This window comes from Ornithorhynchus anatinus, chromosome 12 (assembly GCF_004115215.2).
Source record: "Ornithorhynchus anatinus isolate Pmale09 chromosome 12, mOrnAna1.pri.v4, whole genome shotgun sequence".
Lineage (NCBI taxonomy): Eukaryota > Metazoa > Chordata > Mammalia > Monotremata > Ornithorhynchidae > Ornithorhynchus > Ornithorhynchus anatinus.
In genome coordinates this window covers 7915894-7935604 of record NC_041739.1, presented here as the reverse complement: position 1 = coordinate 7935604, position 19711 = coordinate 7915894, and the positions used below count along the sequence as shown (strand labels likewise).

At 44.0% G+C, this 19711-nt stretch overlaps 1 protein-coding gene across 2 annotated transcripts in view; it reads left to right on the top strand.

Moving 5' to 3' along the window:
* GALNT7 (polypeptide N-acetylgalactosaminyltransferase 7) overlaps nt 1-19711 on the top strand; it is a 122527-nt gene that overhangs the window by 54727 nt on the left and 48089 nt on the right. For both annotated transcript variants that reach the window (XM_029076912.2, XM_029076911.2), the window contains exon 2: nt 12715-13175. In XM_029076912.2, the coding sequence (XP_028932745.1) occupies nt 12715-13175 (461 nt within the window). The remainder of the gene's footprint in view (nt 1-12714; nt 13176-19711) is intronic.

Here is a 19711-nt window from a genome sequence, read left to right as displayed (position 1 = left end):
CTTTTCCAGTACTAGTTCCTAAGAGGGTTCATTCTGGGGACCAAAAGTAGTGCTCGTTGGGTTGTTAATTTAGCAAGTCTTAGGAGAACATCCGTTGAAATTTACTTATGGAATTTTAATTAAGACAGAATGTCCTGCCGATTCACTCTGACTCTAAAGGCCAATGCTGTTCTACCCCAGTTAAGGCTCTTAATTGGTTCCATGAAAAGAGGGCTAAAGCCAAAGAGCGCTAAACCAAGTCTAGTTTTCCACAGGAATAATTGTAAAGTCATTCATTGTAAATTGTAATAATTGTAAATTAATTCCCAAGATGCAAAACAAGGAACCAGCAAATATATTTTTAAAGTTGTTAAAATAGCAAAGGAAATATGTACTCATAAAATATTTTGAATTGGGGATTTTTTTAAATAAGTATATGTGTAACTACTGTTTTCTTTTTCAACCCGCATCAAGGCAGCTTGGGTCAACGGACCAGAGTTGTCATTATGTATGCTAAGTAAATCTGCTGTTATCTAATGCTAAATGGAAACGGGGAAACGGCTTGGGGAAACGGGGGAAACGGCTTGAATGACTCTGCCCTGTTCTGAGAAGCATCATGGCCTAGTGGGTAGAGCACAGGCCTGGGAGTCAGAAGGTCATGGGTTGTATTTGCGGCTCCACCACTTGTCTGCTGTCTGACCTTGGGCAAGTCACGTAACTTCTCGGGGCCTCAGTTCCGTCATCTGTAAAATGGGGATTGAGACTGTGAGCCCCATTTGGGACAGGGACTGTGTCCAACCCAATTGCCTTTTATGTACTCCATCGCTTAGAACAGTGCTTGACACATAGTAATCGCTTAACAAATACCATCATTACTATTCAATAATGGTGGTATTTGTTAAGCGCTTACTATGTGCCAAGCACTGTTCTAAGCCCTGGGGGGATACAAGGTGATCAGGTTGGCCCATGTGGGGCTCACAGTCTTCATCCCCATTTTACAGATGAGGGAACTGAGGCACCGAGAAGTGAAGTGACTTGCCCAAAGTCACACAGCTGACAAGCAGCAGAGTCGGGATTCGAACCCATGATCTCTGACTCCCAAGCCCGGGCTTTTTCCACTGAGCCACGCTGCTTCTTCAGGTCAAGTTGGGGAGAAGGCTGAGGTTGAGAGAAGACTGAGCCTGTAAGAGGAAGGGAAGAAGGGAAGTGTTTAAACATGGATAAACTGTCTAACATAGTTTATCTCAAAGTGAGAAAGCTGGTAAGAAAGAAGCAGCCCCAAAATTTGGTAACCATATTGGGAGAGAACGTTGCGTGAAAATTCAGTCTCAGTTTCGGGAGAGAGCTTTAGAGTGGCCACCAGTAGATTTCCAGGTGTGTAAAGAACCCATCCTTTGCAACATGATTCTTCCCTTTACATAAATAAATATTACAGGATTATAATATCATCATCATATCGGGGAAGCAGTGTGGCCGAATGGAAAGAGCCTCGGTCTGGGAGTCAGAAGACATGAGTTCCAGTCCTGCCTCTTGTCTGCTGTATGATCTTAGGCAATTTTTTTTTTCCTGGTATTTCATAAGTGTTTACTATATGCCAGTCACTGTTCTAAGCACTGGGGTAAATTCAAGATAATCAGGTTGGACACTGCCCTTCTCTCACATGGGGCTAATCCCATTTTACAGATGACGTAACAAGCACAGTGACTTGCCTATTGTCACACAGCAGACAGACAGTGGAGCTGGGATTAGATTCCAGGTTCTTCTGATTTACAGACCCATGCTCTGTCCACTAGGCCATACTGCTTCCTGTCACTTAACTTCTCTTGTGCTACAGGTTCCTCACATGTAAAAGAAGCAGAGAAGCAGCGTGGCTCAGTGGAAAGAGCCCCGGCTTGGGAGTCAGAGGTCATGGGTTCAAATTCTGGCTATGCGGCTTGTCAGCTGTGTGACTTTGGACAAGTCACTTAACTTCTCTGTGCCTCAGTTACCTCGTCTGTAAAATGGGGATTAAGACTGTGAGCCCCACGTGGGACAACCTCATGACCTTGTATCCTCTTCAGCGCTTAGAACAGTGTTTTGCACATAGTAAGCACTTAACAAATGCAATCTTCATCATGTAAAAGGGTGAGGAATCTGTTGTATTTAGACTGTGAGCCCCGTGGGGAACAGACCTGTGACCTGTCTGCCCATCTTGAACATACGCCAGTGCTTATTACCATGCTTATAACAAATGCCACATTTCATTTAAGGTAGCCAGGCATCAAAATGTATCTCATATTAGCAACTTCATTGCACCTATTGCCCCAAATTAAGCCTTGTCAGTATTCACCTTACCAGTGAACACCCTCTCCCCACTGTGGCCTTAGTAGGGACTTTATTCCTAATTTTGAAGCTGTCACTCATTCTGTGTCTGACTATGTGAACCCTGCCCCGTTCCCCGCTCTAATCGAGCAAGGTCCTATCTCGTAGTTAGGTGGAAATTCTGACCAAGCGACACCTCCCATTTCTCCAACGTACTGGATAACAAACCTATCATATCAGTCCATCGGTGGCTTTTATTGAGCGCTTACTGGGAGTAGACCACCGTACTAAGCACTTGGGAAAGTACAGTTCAGTCGGGTTGGTAGATGTGATCCCTGCCCACAAGGAACTTACATTTACAGGGAGTTTGCAGAAACAGGTAAGTTCTCATTGTCCCTACAGAGTTAATGAATATGTGATCTTTGAAAGCAGCACAAATGTTCTGCTTTCCCTTCCTCTACAGAAGGAAGATCATACAACAATGTTTTAAAGCTTTTAGTGTACCCTGGGAGTCAGAGGATCTAGATTCTAATGCTGGCTCCACTTGTCTTCTGTGTGATCTTGGGCAAGTCACTTTTTTGTGCCTCAGGTCCCTCATCTGCAAAATGGGAATCAAATACCTGTCCTCCCCCCTATTTAATCTGTGAGCCCCATATGGGATCTGATTACCTTGTATCTGCCCCAGAGCTTAATACAGTGCTTAGCACATAGTTGTGTTCAACAAATACTATGAGCATTGTTATTATTACTATTATTATTACAAAGAACTCTATAGTACCAGGCACTGGGAGAACTGAGAGGAGTATGAAGGAAGAAAACCTTGTGGACTATACTCATGAGGCACTTTCAGGGTACGGTACCAACCAATCAAGAGGGACTCTCGATAAAGCAAACCAATCAATGGTATTTATTGAGCACTTACTCTGTGCAGAGCACTGTATTGAGCAGTTTTTATGGTATTTATTAAGTGCTTACTATGTGCTCTGAGCCCACCATTGTTAGATGAATCATTTTCCTTGAATACCAGGACACACATGGAGAATGCCAAATCAGCCAATCAGTACTACTTGTCGAGTGCCAGTTCTTTGCAGAGCACTGTACTAAACACATGGGACAGTACAACAGTAAGAAGAAATGATCCTTACCCTAAAGGGGCTCACAGCCTAACAGGGAATTTGCAGTCATGGAGAGGATTCACAGTTTTAGCTTTCTTAGAAAAGTGCTAACGGATCAGTTATCTTCTGTCTTCCCCCTTGCCTTCAGAAATATAAGTAACAAGTTATGAGGTGACCTAAGTTAATTTCCAAAGTAGTGCTGGAAAACCGATAATAGATGGCAGGCAACTAAATGTTCTCTTTGTTGGCTGCATCTTTGGGTATTTGCTACTGATGGTAAATCTTTCCAATTTTGTAATATTCTACAGAAATTCTCATGTATTCCAGGAAGCCAATGGCTTGAGCTCTAGTAAAAATTAATGGCAGCTGCTCGTTAAAAATTCTTCCACTAGAGATTTATGGTCCTGGTGATCCTACTGGGAAGGACTTTATTTATGGACAAACCTGTTTAAATGTTTTCCCAGTTCTGCTTTAAATTGGAATGTTGAAAATTGAAAGCTTTTTATCTCTTTTTTTTTCGGTCTCGGACTTCGACGACCTTATTTCGTCTTAATACCTGTGACGAAAATCAACAGTTTATTAGCAAGATCTTGAGCAAGAGTTAAGTCTGCCATTTCAGGATTTCTGTACCACATTAGTCCTTAGGTATCAATCAGTCAATCAGTGGTTTTTATTAAGGCTTACTGGGTGCAGAGCACTGTACTTAGTGCTTGGGAAAGTATCATATAATAGAGTTGATAGACATGATCCCTGTTCACAAGGAGCTTAAAGTCTACAGGAGGAGAAAGTCATTAAAATAAATTACAGGCTGGGGAAATATAAAATTATACTTATAATTTTAATGTACACGTCAATCAAGCAATCATGCAAGGGAATTTATTTATTGAGTGCTTACTATGTGCATAGCACTGTAATAAGCACTTGGGAGAGTACGGTACAATAGAGTAGGTAGGCATATTCCCTGTCCACAACATGCTTAAAGCTTAGAGAGGAAGACAGACATTTAATATAAACTATACTTATAATTTGAATGGCTTTTAACGAATAAGAATGTGTACATAAATTCTTTGGGTCTGTGTTATGTATCAAAGTGCAAAGTGGAGAAGCAGCATGGCTCAGTGGAAAGAGCCCGGGCTTGGGAGTCAGAGGTCATGGGTTCAAATCCCGGCTCCGCCGTTTGTCAGCTGTGTGACTCTGGGCAAGTCACTTCACTTCTCTGTGCTTTAGTTCCCTCATCTGTAAAATGGGGATGAAGACTGTGAGCCCTATGTGGGACAACCTGATTACCTTATATCTACCCCAGCGCTTAAAACAGTTCTTGGCACATAGTAAGCGCTTAACAAATACCAACATTATTATTATTATTATTATTAAGGGGATGCACAAGCCATAAGCGTAGTTGATGCAGAGGTAGGGGAAATAAAGAGCTTAGTCAGTCTGGGACAACACCTTCTGGGATGACACCTTAAGTAGATGTGATTTTAAGAGGGTTTTGAAGGTGGGGAGAGTGATGCCCTGTCGGATAAGAATGGGGAGGGAATTCCAGGCCTGAGAGAGGATGTGGGCTAAGGTACGGTAGCGAGATATTCAAGATTGAGGTATAGCAGTGAGTAGGTGGGCAGGAGAGAATCGAAGTGTTCAGACTGGCTTGTAGTGAGTACACACAATCCTCCCAAAACATTATGTACATATTCTGTCCGCACACATCTGTAATTTATCTTAGTGTCAGTTTCCCCACCTAGATTGTAAAATCCATCAGGGCAGGGATCACGTCTGTTAATTCTGTTGTATTCTCCCAAACTCTTAATGCAGTGCTCCGTATTGATTGATCTGTGTGATTTTTTCCCTCCCTATTCAAAAGCTTACACTGAGGTTTGACTCAAGTAAATATAAATCTCCTGAAGAGAAGTGGTGAAGCCTAAGTATAAAGTAAATAGTTAACCTGTGTGAGATCCTCTTAAAATATGTGTATAACTGAGACTTCTTTATGGATAGCTGATTGTGAGAGATCTAAAAGTCAGATATTTCTTGCCGTATGAACTGGAGTGATGTCACTGAAGGAAGGACCCGCTTTACCACACAGAGGCTCTACAGAGCAGTCCCTGCCCCTTTTTATATGGTATTTGTTAAGCACTTACTATGTGTCAAACATTGTTCTAAGCACTGGGATTGATACAAGTCAATCAAGTGGGGCACAGTCCTTCATGAGGCTCATAGTCCAAGTAGGAGGGAAAACAGGAATCCAATCCCCATTTTATCGATGAGGTAACTGAGGCACTGAGAAGTTAAGTGACTTGCCCAAGGTCACAAAGCTGGCAGTTGGTGGATCCGGTATAGAACCCAGGTCCTCTGACTCCCAGGCATGCGGTCTTTTCACTAGGCCATAATGCTGCCTGGTTTTCAGTCACACACGGTGAGAGAAAATAAAAAGTTCCAGCAGTGTGCAACATCTAATACAGAATGTGTCTGTGGTGGGGTCTGAAGCAAAGGAGCTGCTGAAAGAACAGGCCGTGGAAAGTTGACATAAGCTCATTTATATCTTGGAAGATGGCAGATGCATGTCGTCCAAAGTACGCAGAATCTGGTAGTGGTCTGGAAACTCTTACCCGTCAAAGCCAGATGGCACAGGTTCCCCACGGACGTGAGGCAGCATAAACATGTCGAAATCCTGTGGGATAAGATAAGTGGAAGAAAGAAGGATGGGCCTCGGGGGAGGTAGATTTTTGGCCTGAGTTAGGCAGAGAGTTTAAGCTCATGTTATTATTAAATAGATGGCTTAGTGGATAGAGCATGGGCCTGGGAGTCTCAAGGTCATGGGTTCTAATCCCGGCTCTGTCTTGTCTGCTTTGTGACCTTGGGTGAGTCAATTCACTTCTCTGGGCCTCAGTTACCTCATCTGTAAAATGGGGATTGAGGCTGTGAGCCTCACATGGGACTTGGGACTGTGTTCAACATCGTATTGTCCCCAGTGCTTAGTGCAGTGCTTGGCACAAAGTAAGCGCAAAACAAATACCACAATTATTATTATTAGATTGTTCTCATTTTGCCTTTCTAGCATTCCTCGCAAAAGAAAGTGTTCATTTCAAACTCACCTCTGACAATGAGCTTTGACTTTATAAACTGCATTTTTCTTGAGGTTTGACCTCTATTAATAACTTTCATCTCTCTTCCTCTTAATGGATTTTTCTTATTTATCTGAGTGAATTTAAACTCAAGCATGTTCTCGTAATGGATTAACATCATTATTCCTGTGCCTGCATTCAGTTTTTTTTTTCCTTGCTCTTTGCACTACAAGCTGGTTTCGGGAAATAAGTTCCACAAAGTAGAAGAATTGAGGATGGGGGGAATGCCTGGGGTTTGGTCGGTGGGGGTGGGGTTCTCCACCAGGATCTGCCAACAGAAATACCATATTTACTTGCATAATTGCCCCACTTTTTTGGCATGTTTTGCAAGCCATATACAGGGAAAGGGGCTATTTATAGGGGTCATGTAATAATTAAGCCTAACAATCAGGAGTAGGAGATAGGGGAGAAAGAAGAGGAAGGTATGAGTGCACTTATGACTATGTCTCTTTTATTGCATCCTCAAAGTGCCTCATAAAATAGAAACTCTGTGAATTAGTCCCCTCTTCTCCCCTTCCTATCCCATAGATGAAAGAAGCCCCAAGGCCCAAATCTATATCTCAGTGGCATTATCTCATTCTGACCTCCTCTTCTTCTTACCCCAGCTTATGCCACTGTCACTGCTAACAAAAGTGATCTTTTATTTCATCCTCAAAAATCAGGGTTGGGGAAGAATTATGTGGTGGGCTCTTTTATGCGAGTAAATACAATATGCCTCCAATATTTCAGGGGACATAGTCTCATCCTGGCCTGGTCAAAAAGTGCAGCGAAGCTGGGCACAACATACTCAGTGTTCATTGTGCATTTTTCAGTGGGATGGTCACGTCCATTTGAGTGTAAGCTCCTCGTCGGCAGGGAACGCATTCTGAGCTTCAGTTGTATTTCCCAAACGTTTAGTACAGTACTCTGCCCTCAGAAGGTACTCAGTAAATACCATTACTACTCTACTAAGCAACACTCCCCCTCACCCCATGTAAAAGCAGTTTTCAACATCTCCTTTGCTTGGAAGAAACAGAGAGTTGTTCCTTGTGGGCTTCTTCTTCCTCAATTTTGCTAAGATGCTTCAGTTCTGACCCAGATCACAGAACTGGTTGGACTTTGTAACTGTGTGTGGCCACCTAGTTGCTGAAGGCCCGGGGTTAACTGGAAATGTGGGGTCACTTATCTTCTCTTTGCCGCAGTTCCCTCATCTGTAAAATGGGGATTAAGACTGTGAGCCCCACGTGGGATGGGGACTGTTTCCAACCCTATTATCTTGTATCTAACCCAGCCCTTAGAACAGTGCCTGGCACATAGAAAGCACATAACAAATACCATAATAGTTATTATTATTATAGACATATCCCAGGACAAAGAAGCCCATCTCTTTATCCTTAACTTCCCTTCCTGTCAAGAGAATGCTCACACAAACCCTACCTCCACCTTTTCATGGTAACCTGCAATTTACCCAGACCTTGCCCGGCCACTTTCCCCCTCTAGACTGTAAACCCCTTGTGGGCAGGAATGTCTTCCACTTCTGTTATATTGTACTCTCCCAAGCGCTTAATCCAGTGCTCTGCACACTGTAAGCACTCGGTGAATATCGTTGATTGATTTCCAGCTCCATCCCCACCCACCCCTCCTTCCCCCACAGCTTTAGGATTCCACCCAAACTTCGGCCCTTCTGGGGTTACTGGTTTGTCAGTGAATGCACTCTTCATTCCCATTGTTTATTAATGCCTGGGATCAGATAACTGGAGGATCTTGCATAAATTATACCAAACCAAGGGCATGAGCTAGAGGACATGAAAGCTATATTAGACAACGGTGGCTGTTTTTAATAATAATAATAAAAAAAGCTGAATAATTCATGACAGGTTCATGACAGGTAATGGCAGCTTTATTTCTGGTCTCACTACGGCTTCTCTATAGCACCTTGGCTTCCTGCTTTCTGTCCTAAATCTCATTAGACAGCAGTACTTACCCCGAAGGACTGTTTTTTGGAAACCTTCCTGTGGTCCCGTTGCTCCTTTAAAAACCCATTCACCTTGGCAGAATAACCCCGCCTGGTTTGGTGTGAGTTTAACTTAGGAAAGAAACTTGTAAAGGCAGCATTTTTTATGGTGTTTATTATTAATAATAATAACGTTGGTATTTGTTAAGCGCTTACTATGTTCAGAGCACTGTTTTAAGTGTGGGGTAGATACAAGGTAATCAGGTTGTCCCACATGAGGCTCACAGTCTTAATCCCCATTTTACAGATGAGGTAACTGAGGCACAGAGAAGTGAAGTGACTTGCCTAAGGTCACACAGCAGAGAAGTGGAGCTAGGATTAGTACTCAGGCCCTTCTGGCTCCCAGGCCAGTGCTCTATCCACTAGGTCATGCTTGCTGAATAGAGTCTATTTTTTTGGACCCATTAACCCTTCTTTAATAAAGTTTGGCTCTTAAGCAAGTAGCTTGACTTGGTTTCCTCCAAGGTACACATTGGCAGTGAACATGTGGGAAAATGGAGAATCTTTCAGAAGAAAATTTTGCCTTCAGCCCAAATCATCACAGGCAAGCCTCCCTTCACTGTATGCCTACTTAAAGGGGAAAGAGACTTTTCATTTAGCAGGCCCCCCTAGTCCTACCTTCCCCACATGACTCTGGATATCCACACATAAGTCTTCTTCTCCTCTCTCTTCTCCTCCCCTATGACCTAGAGCAGAGACTTCAGAATCCTTAACTACCTCCACGAAAATCCCAAACTGATTTTTTTTAATGCTTCGGGAGAGAAGAGAGAGTCAGAATTCCCTCATCCTCAATCTTCTCCAGACAACTTTTCGTACTCCTAATAAGCAGGCTGATGCTTGTAGCTCCGACTCCCAGCCCCTCCAGAAGCCTAACCATTAACAGTCTTGTGCTGCCAGACCAGAGGAGAGAGATTATTTTTCTTTACATCAGCTGTGGGCAGGTGGAGCTCAGCCCTGCTGGTTCCTTTAGAGTCCCTCCTTACCCAGATTTCCTGAGCGGAGCCTTCTCAAACAGGGCCAAGCCAGCTGTGTTGACAAACTCCTTATGACTCAAGCCCTAGCAAAATATTTTGTCAAAGAGCATTAGGTTTCTTGGTATGCTCCGATTAGGGGAAAGGGAGTGGAGTTACTTCTCTGAGGGAGAGTCTCAAGTCAAATGTGCAAATCTTACGTGCCAGCAGGATGGAGCATGGTTTAGCATTTTACAGATAAGGAAACTGAGACACAGGAAAGTTAAGTGACATACCAGGTCACACAGCAGACAGTTGGCAGAGCCAAGATTAGAATCAAGGTCCTGTGACTGCCAGGCCTGGGCACTTTCCACAAAGCCATGCTGCTTCTCTACCTTGTTCCATTCCCAAATCTGCTATTGTCCTGCTGTGTGACCTAGGGCAAGTCACTGAACCTCACTGGGTCTTAATAGCCTCATCTGTAAAATAGGGCTAACAACACTTGCACCTCTCTACTTCTCGGGGATGGGGTGAAAATAAAATGAGGTAAATAAGAGGAAAAGTCTTTTTAGAAAAGGAAAAAGTCCACTACAAATTCAAGGTTTTAAGTATGGTGAGGTCAAACCACACCTCTCCCCAGATTCACACCCATTAGAGACAATCTCTTGTCACCACATTTTGCCTCCTCTGCTCCTTAGAAGCAAGTCACTAGCAGCGACTGTCCTGAGCTTGTTAGTAACTAAAATAATTTTAAACTAATGTGGCCTAGCAGGAAGAGCTTGGACCTGGGAGTCAGAGAACTCAGATTCTAATCTCGACTCTCCCACTTGTCTGATTTGTGACCTTGGGTCACTTAACTTCCTTGTGCCTCAGCTTTCTCATCTCTGAATAAGAATGAAAAGCCTGTTCTCCCTCCTACTTAGACTGTGAGCCCCTTACGGGCCTGGGAATGTGTCCAAGCTGATTATCTTGCATCTACCTCAGCACTTAGTACAGTGGTTGGCACATAATAATAATAGTACTAAGTGCTTACTTTATTATTATTATTTAAAACCATGTTCCTTCAAAGCCCCTTGTGAGTAGGGAATTGGTCTACCAACTCTATTATACTCTCCCAGGCACTTAGTACAGAGCTCTGCACACAGTAAGTTCTCAATAAAAATGATTAATTGATTAGCTCCTCCTGCGAGATTGAATGGGAGGTTGTAAGCTTCTCGAGGGCAGGGCTTGAATCTACGTACTCCATCGCACTCTCCCAAATGCTTAGCACAGTGCTCTGCATTCAGCAAGTGCTTTATAAACACCATTGATTGATTTAGTTCTCAGATTTTGAGTCCGTGAAACAGCAAGGGAGAGCCATCTCTGAATGGGTGTGGCCACAGGCAGCACAGCCTAGTGGAGAGAACTCGGGCCTGGGCATGTCAGAGGACCTGAGTTCTAATTCTGGCTCTGCCAAATACTTGCTGTGTAACCTTGGGCAAGCCACTTAACTTCTCTGTGCTTCAGTAGTCCTGTTCTCCCTCCTACTTGGACTGCGAGCCCCATGTGGGATAGGGACTATATCCATCTGAATTCCTTTGTATCTACCCCAGTGCTTAGAATAGTGCTTGACACATTGTAAGCACCTAAACAAGTACCACACAAATTAAAAAGATGCCTGGTACGGCAGGCGAGGCTAGGGCAGATGGAGCTGTATATTACCCATCCCCGACCAGGACGCCTGGGTTCCTGGCTGGGTGCCACCTGCGGTGCTTTCTCTGCCAGCCTGGCATTCTCTGAAGCTGCCCCGTGCTTTTTATTGGCCGTAGAGTTCAGTGGGATAAAGCTGATATTGAATGTTTTCAGGGTCCATTTGTCTTGAATTCCACAGTCTCAAACTTTGGAATTCATGTTCTCCACCAAAGAATAAATGAGTGGTATTTATTGAGCGCTCACTATGTGCAGGGTACTGTTCTAAGTGCTTGGGAGAGGACAGTAGAACAGAATAAGTGGATACATTCCCTGCCTATAATGAGCTCACCCAACTCCAGCCTGAAGTCAGACCACAGTGATGAACAGATCTGCAAGGTTTTGGCAGCTGGGAAGCATCAGATGGAAGGTCAGGAGGAGAAATGGTCTGGGCAGTGGAGGAGGAAGAGGAGTCAGGAAACCACAGAAGACACTGTTGACGACTCCATATCCAACCAGGACTCAATAATATTATGACATTTTTTAAGTGCTTACAATGTGTCAAGTGCTATTCTAAGCACTGGAGTAGATACAGATTAATCAGGTCAGACACGGTTTCGATCCCACTTAGGGCCCACAGTCTCAGTAGGAGGGTAAACAGGTATTTAATCCCCCTGTTACTGATGAGGAAATGGAGGTAGAAAAAAGCTAAGTGACTTGCCCCAAATCGTGCAGCTTACAGTTGGCGGAGATGAGATTAGAACTCAGGACCTCTGATTCCCAAGTCTGGGCTCTTTCTGTTAGGTCACACTGCACCACTTGAAGTTTAAGAGGCAGAGGGAGCTTGCCCCTCCACCCCCACTGTACCTCACTCGTGAAGGGCCCAAGCTGGTAGCGTTTGAGCCAATCTTCCAACTGAGCAGTCTACTGCTTCTCAGTTTTATATTTGATATAAAATATTTTATATTTATTTATATTTATATAAAATATTTTATAGCCTCTTCGTAGACCTAACTTCAGTAGGAACTATAGAACTGGGCCCCTGGAGTGCTGTTTTTATTTCTCCCTCCTCAGGCCCCAGGACCACCCAGTGATGGATGACATCTAACCCAGTTTCCCCTCACTGACTTGTCGCCTAAGAAAGTTATATTTATCCCGGGGTGGCTATTGCTCAAGCCACATCCTGTCGGTACTGACCCATTCAGTTTTCATTTTTAATCAGCGGTGCTCGTTCCAAGATGATGGAACTGTTAATAATCCTTCCACTTGCGAAATCCACTAGGAGGACAGGACCTAGGGCTGTTCCAAAGAGGAGGCGGGAACAACTTTTCCCTCAGCGGAGAGAGAGGGGAAAGCAAGGAGTCCGTTCCTTGGTATTTCCTTCTCTTGAAGACTGTCTTCCCGTGGAATGGTTTTGATTAATAGCCTGTTTCTCGTTCGGGCTTTAAGCCGCTTTATCATTGCCTGAGCCTTTTCGTACAAGAAAATTAGTTTCATAAATTTTGCCATGATGGCTTGAGATGATGTACTTAGGTTTTTGGGTTTTTTTGTTTTTTCCTCCCCTGGCGTTCCTCTCCCCCATACAGGAAGAAAGAGATGACAATAATCCAGGCCCTAACAAAGCCGGAAACGGACCAGCTCTGGGGAACGACAGATTCAAACCTGTGGTGCCTTGGCCTCACGTGGAGGGAGTAGAAGTGGATTTGGAGTCGATCCGCAGGAAAAACAAGGCCAAAAATGAACAAGAGCTTCAAGCTGGGAATGAGAACCAGCAGAAAATAATGCAGAGGCAGTATCTCACGTTTAAGCCACAGACGCTGAATTACCGGGATCCCGTCCTCCAGCCGGGGAAACTCGGGAACTTCGAGCCCAAGGAGCCTGAGCCGCAAGGTGTCATGGGCGGACCCGGGGAAGAAGCCAAGCCATATGTTTTGGGGCCAGAGTACAAGGATTCCATCCAGGCCAGCATAAAGGAGTTTGGATTTAACATGGTGGCGAGCGATATGATCTCCCTCGACCGAAGCATCAATGACTTGCGCCAAGAAGAGTAAGCCACCGCTCTTGTTCTTTCGGGGGTTATTCTTTTAAGAGGTAGTTGGAGTGTTTCCACTTAAGCCTTCTAGTGGGAAAGGATCATTTTTTAAAATTTATCTATTTCAAGGAGAGGATGGATCTTCTGGGGTCAAACTTGTTCTCTGAAGAAGAAGAATCTTTAATCTTTTCTAATTTCTTAATGCATTTCTCTCCCCCACCTCCAACATGAGGGAATGGACATGGTATAGCTGCAATTTCTGGAAATATCCATATTCTTTCTCCCACTTTTCCAGGGTGAATTTTTTTCTTTGTTTTACCTAAAGAGGGTTGTTTCCGGTGACGGTTATGTTCACCAACATCTTCGGTGGTTTCAACATCTGTTACCATATTCAGTTCTTTTTTTTTTTTTTTTTTTACAAAGCTTAGTGGGTCGGTTGGGCTCCCCACTTTAGGTTTTTGTACCATCTTGGTAGCCATATTTAATCCTGCCCTTTTTTACCCCAGCCCTCTCACACTCAGGAAAAATTACAGGTTGGCAACATTGTTTCTGAGTGGGGATAGGTAAAAGGCAAGCACATGAAAATACCCTTTCAAAGTCAGAGTGAGAAGAGACTGACAGATTTGACTGATCACTTATCCTTCATCTTTAGAATGCAGTTATTTCTGCCAGGGCACGTGCTTTCCCTAGATGTTCTGATAGATGGTGATGGCAGAGATAGGGAATGTTCTTCTAACAATCATCCAGATACTGCACTATGTGATGGAAGAAAGGTTGTGTGGCATCAGATACAGGATGAGTGAGTTATCCTAATTGGAGTTCTGCAAGAATGCTCCCCCAGGTTATAGGAGAACTAACTGTACCCCTGATTTTCTCTCATGACTGCTTTAGGTTTTTTTTGTTTTGGAGAGAGAGCAGAGAAGGGGAATCAGGAAGAGGAGGAGGATGAATTTGTTTGTCTTCACTGGCCACTGTTTAGGTAGACTTCCCTGGGAGGTGATAGGAAGTGACTTCATGCTTGCAAGCGCTTGGCAAGCCTGACTAGATTTGGATCCTGTATCTCGTCAGAGACTGAGGAAGCACTTCTTCAGAACAAATTACTGCTGCTATTTTGATACCTTTGGGTTTGATATGTCTTTAAGGTTTAGCTTTTTCTATGTGAAGTCTGAAGTGAAGGGGCTCTCTCAGTAGGGGAAGGAAAGACATTAAATTCCAGTTATGTGAGGGCTAAATTAATTGACTTGATTATTGGACACAGTATAAAGGAGAATAGCTTCAATTTTGTAAATGAAAGAGGTAGCAAAAATTAAAAAAGGAGGAACTGTGTGATTCACTGAGCTGCTAAATAAACGTTATTTTTGAGAGGTGGGTAACATACAGAGGGATACAGAAAGATTGAGCTGGTTCTGGGTCGTTGGTATTTTTATAAAAAAAAAAATACAGTTTCCAGGTTTAATATCATTCTGAAGTAGCAGTGATAACGTTTATTGTGAGCCCACTAGGTGTGCTTGGGAAAGATAAAACCAAGTGACAACATCACCTGCCCTCAAGGGGCTCACCCACTAAATTATGTAAAACACTAGAGAAATATATGCACAGGTGTGCCGAGGGTGTATATAGAGGTGGAAAGGACCTGGGCGTGGGAGTCAGAGAACCTGGATTCTAATCTCGGTTCCACCAATTGTATTCTGTGTGACCTCAGACAAGTTCCTTAGCTTCTCTGTGCTTCAGTTACCTGATCTGTAAAATGGGGATTCAATACTTGCTGTCCCTCCTACTTAAGCTATGAGTCCTGTGTGGGACAGAGACTGTCTGACCTGATCAACCTGTATCATCCCCGGTGCTTAAAACAGTGCTTAATACATAGTAAGCACTTGACAAATGCCACTATTATTATCATTATTATCATTATATCAGTAAGTATGTAAGTGAGTTTGCTAACATCACCACAGATTAAAGAAGTTGGATGTGAACTGAGTTTTAGTCAGGAAGGTCTCGAAGGCATGTTGAAAAGAATTAAAGTGGTTAGCAAGGAAACCACCTTGGGGGGACTTTGTATGCTGTTTGCTGTTTGACAAATAATAATAATAATAATGGTATTTGTTAAGCGCTTACTCTATGCCAAGCACTGTTCTAAGCGCTGGGGGATACAGGGTAATCAGGTTGTCCCACATGGGGATCACATTCTTAATCCCAATTTTACAGATGAGGGAACTGAGGCACAGAGAAGTTAAGTGACTTGTCCAAAGTCACACAGCTGACAAGCAGCGTCACTTTCCACTGAGCCACGCTACTTCTTATAGCGTGCTGCTTCTCCTGCTTCTCTAAAGGAAATTAATATGTCTTGTCACCATATCAGTCAGGCATCCTTTACGCTCTAAAAAGTGTCAGGCCTGGTGGGCCTCCCCAGAGGACTCGGGACCGGTCACTTGTCCCCACTGACATGCTCATGTCAGTGCTTCTCCCTCCCTCCTCAAGTAGAAGGCAGAGGGATTTTATGAGAAGCAGCAGGACTTAGTGGCTAGAGCACGAGCCTGGGAGTCAGAAGGACCTGGGTTCTAATCCTGTCCCCGCCACATGTCTGCTGTGTGACCTTGGGCAAATCAGTTCACTTCTCTGTGCCTCAGTTACTTCATCTGTAAAATGGGGATTAAAAGTATGAGCCCCATGTGGGACAGGAACTATCTCCAACCTGATTACCTTATATATATCCCAGAGCTTAGAACAGTACTTCGCACATAGTAAGCACTTAACAAGTACCATAATTATTATTATTATGGGTCATTTGGGTCACTCACAAATCGTATTTATTGAGCACATACTGTGTCCAGAGCACTGTACAAAACACTTTGGAGAGTACAATTTAACAGACACCTTCCCTGCCCATAGCGCGCTTACAGTCTAGAGGAGAAGACAAACGTTAATGTAAATATGCAATTTACAGATGTATACATAAGTGCTGTGGGACTGAGAGGGATGGTGGATAAAGAGAGCAAATCAGGGTGATACAGAAGGGTGTGGGAGAAAAGGAAGTGAGGGCTTAGTCAGGGAACACCTCTTGTATCTGTAAGGAGGGTCACTTAATACTGGGCTGTGCACACAGTAAGCACTTAGTAAATACCATTGATCAAGGAGGCCTGTTTCATCAATAACAGTCTGAACTTGCTTTAGTCCCTAATTGGAGCCCAGTCAACTTTTTCCTCACCGTCTCCAGGTTGGAGATGGGCAACTATCACCCGTCGCGTGGGAATGGGTTCGAGGATCGGCGTGGCCGGAGGGAGAGATCGGGGTCAGAAAGGCTGAGCCATGAGAGATTGATTGCGTGTGGCAGGCTGCAACTTCCTTTTCAGGAGGAATGCACTTATTTAGTTACTCGGACACGATGAAGCACCTAGTTCCCGTCCCACAAACACTTACCATTTATGAGGAATACACTTATCTGGCCAGCACAGTCTACCAGCTGGTGGAACTGGGAAGGAGACACCGGTTGTCTCCAGGGGCTACCTTTCAAATCACCCCATCACCAGCTGCCTTTCAAATCACTCAGCCATCACGTCTCCAGGGCTACTTTTCAAATCACCCAAAGGCTATCTTTCAAATCTCCGGGCAATCGAGCTCCCTCCCCAAGGGGGACTCACTTCTCCTTGCTCCGGCGAGGAGATCCGATCGGTCACTTGGCACCACGCCGACAGAGCGGGTAGGCGTCCCTGACTCTGGGTAGAGGCCACTCACCACGTCACTGTGACAGAATTCCAACCTACTACAAAGGGTTCATGGAGATCCCTCCCCAGATATACCCTACTACTTCTCAATCCTCCTCCATTCCGTGACCATAATAGGGGCGGCGGGGAATCGCGTGAGGAGACCCATGGGAATCTTCTCACTCCTACCTCACCTCCCGAGGTTGGTGACCTTGTGGGCCTTTAGAATTAAGGGCTTCACCTGAGGGAGGTATGTGATGTGGGTTTATTCAGAGCTAATACTCTGTCATAAAGAGATCATTCTGGCCAGGGCCTGACTGCTCATAATAATAATGTTGGTATTTGTTAAGCGCTTACTCTGTGCAGAGCACTGTTCTAAGCGCTGGGGTAGATACAGGGTAATCAGGTTGTCCCACGTGAGGCTCACAGTTAATACCCATTTTACAGATGAGATAACTGAGGCACAGAGAAGTTAAGTGACTTGCCCACAGTCACACAGCAGACAAGTGACAGAGCCAGGATTTGAACCCATGACCTCTGATTCCCAAGCCCGGGCTCTTTAGCAAACCCAGGTTGTTTCACCAGCTAAGGTACCCGACCGCAAGGTCGATCTCTACATTTCTGGAACCCGTTCTGATGCCTTTGGAGAAACAGCATGGCCTAGGGGAAAAGATCACGGGCCTGGGAGCCAGAGGACCTGGATTCTAATCTTGGCTCTGCCACTTCCCTGCCGTATGACCTTGAGAAAGTCACTTAATTTCTCTGAATGTCAGTTTTGCTCATCTGTAAAATGGGAAATAAATACCTGTGGATATAACGCGGGCCTGGGAGTCGGAAGGACCTGAGTTCTAATCCTGGCTCTTGTGTGACCTTGGGCAAGTCACTTAACTTCTCTGTGCCTCAGTTACCTCATCTGTAATTAAGAGTGTGAGCCCATGGGGGACAGGGACTGCATCCAACCCTATTTGCTTGTATCCACCCCAGGTTTTAGTACAATGCCTGACACATAGTAAGTGCTTAACAAATACCAGAGTAATAATAACTACTACTGTTTTTATTATTATTATCCCAGCATTTAGTACAGTGCTTGGCGCATAGTATGGACTTACCAAATATAATGATTTTTGTTACTATTTGTGTTCTCCACCCTGACGAATTATAGCAGCGTGGCCCAGCGGCTGCTTGACTCATACTGGTGTGTGTTGTGACTCTGAATTGCAGGCCCTGAGTAATTGACCAGCTGGCCATGCTTGCTCAGCGGGAGAAACACATCCTGAAAGAACTGCATGTCTAGGTCTGCTCATAGGCTTGAGTGCAAAAAATAAACCCACTCATCTTCTTACCTGTTTTCTCCTAATGGTTATGTGGTTTATTCCAAATAGGCAACGGGACTTTTCCTTTCTTTTCTTTTCTTTTTTTAACACGACCAGCTGCCGTTGATTTGTCAAGATTTGTCTTGCCCTTTCTCCACCCAGGAAGGCACACAATTGGCTGTATACACTCCCAATCTTTTTGTTTTGGAAAAAAAAGAACAAAACATTATGACTTGTTCAGTGAAAATTCCTCTGCTTCTAATTCTTAACCTTTCCTTCCCACCCACACATCTTCTGCATTTTTTGCTCTGAAGAAAGCTGTCTTCATTGTATTCATTAAAGCAGCTTGTTTCTTGAAATTGTCAGAGAGATAAGAAGTCTTTATTTAGACCACTTTTTTTTTTTCCAAATTCCCATCTGAGCCTCTCTTTGTTACAGACCTAACCTAATTCCAGTGCTAATATTGATTTTTACATATTATTTTCCAGTTCGAATATTAAGTCATGATCATTTATTTCTCTATTTTCTTATATTCACTTGCATTCTTTGGTTACGCCATCCCTTTGTAGAGCCTTTCTTTTCTCCAGTTAACAAAGGTGATATTTCAATTTAAGGTGTTTATGAAAACTAAGTTCCTCAGGTTTGACTGCCCAGTTGGGAAGAGAAGCTTGTCTATTCAGAAGACACAGCATGCATTTAATATGTTGGAAATCTGCTTACTTCCCAGTCAGTCCTACAGTTGCTAAAGGAAAACTCATTCCAAAAGGGCTGACTCCAAACCTTAAGACATTCATTTGGAATGTGAAGATTGCTGCTTAATTATATGCCCGGCAGTTACGCATGTGCTAGTTGTTTAAAGCAGTACACTTTAGTGATTCCTCGCTTCTCTGGATCTTTGGAAAGCAGCTTTGGGTCATGTGGAAGCCCCCGGGGAATGTAATAATAATAAAAAAAGAAGTGTGGCATTTGTTAAAGGCTTACTATGTGTCAAGCACGGTATGAAGCACTGGGGTAGATACAAGATAATCACGTCCCTATGGAGCTCACAGTCTAAGTAGGAGGGAGAAAAAGTATTGAATCCCCATTGTGCGGATTGGGGAACTAAGGCACAGAGAAGTTAAGTGACTTGCACAAGGCACAGCAGACAAGCGGCAGAGCTGGAATTAATAATAATGATCCTATTTGTTAAGTGCTTACTGTGTGCCAGGTAACTGTACTAAGTGCTGGGTGGATATAAGCTGAACACGGTATCTGTCCCATTTTACTTATGAGGTAACTGAGGCTGAGAAGTGAAGTGACCTGCCCAAGGCTACACAGCAGACACGTGTGGGGAAGCAACGTGGCTTAGTGGAAAGAGCAAGGACTTGGGAGTCAAAGGACATAGGTTCTAATCCCAGCGCTGTCACTTGTCTGCTGTGACCTTGGGCAAGCCGCTTAACTTCTGTGCCTCAGTTACCTGATTTGTAAAATGGGGATTAAAACCGTGAGCCCCCCTTGGGACAACCTGGTTACCTTGTACCTACCCCAGCGCTTAGAA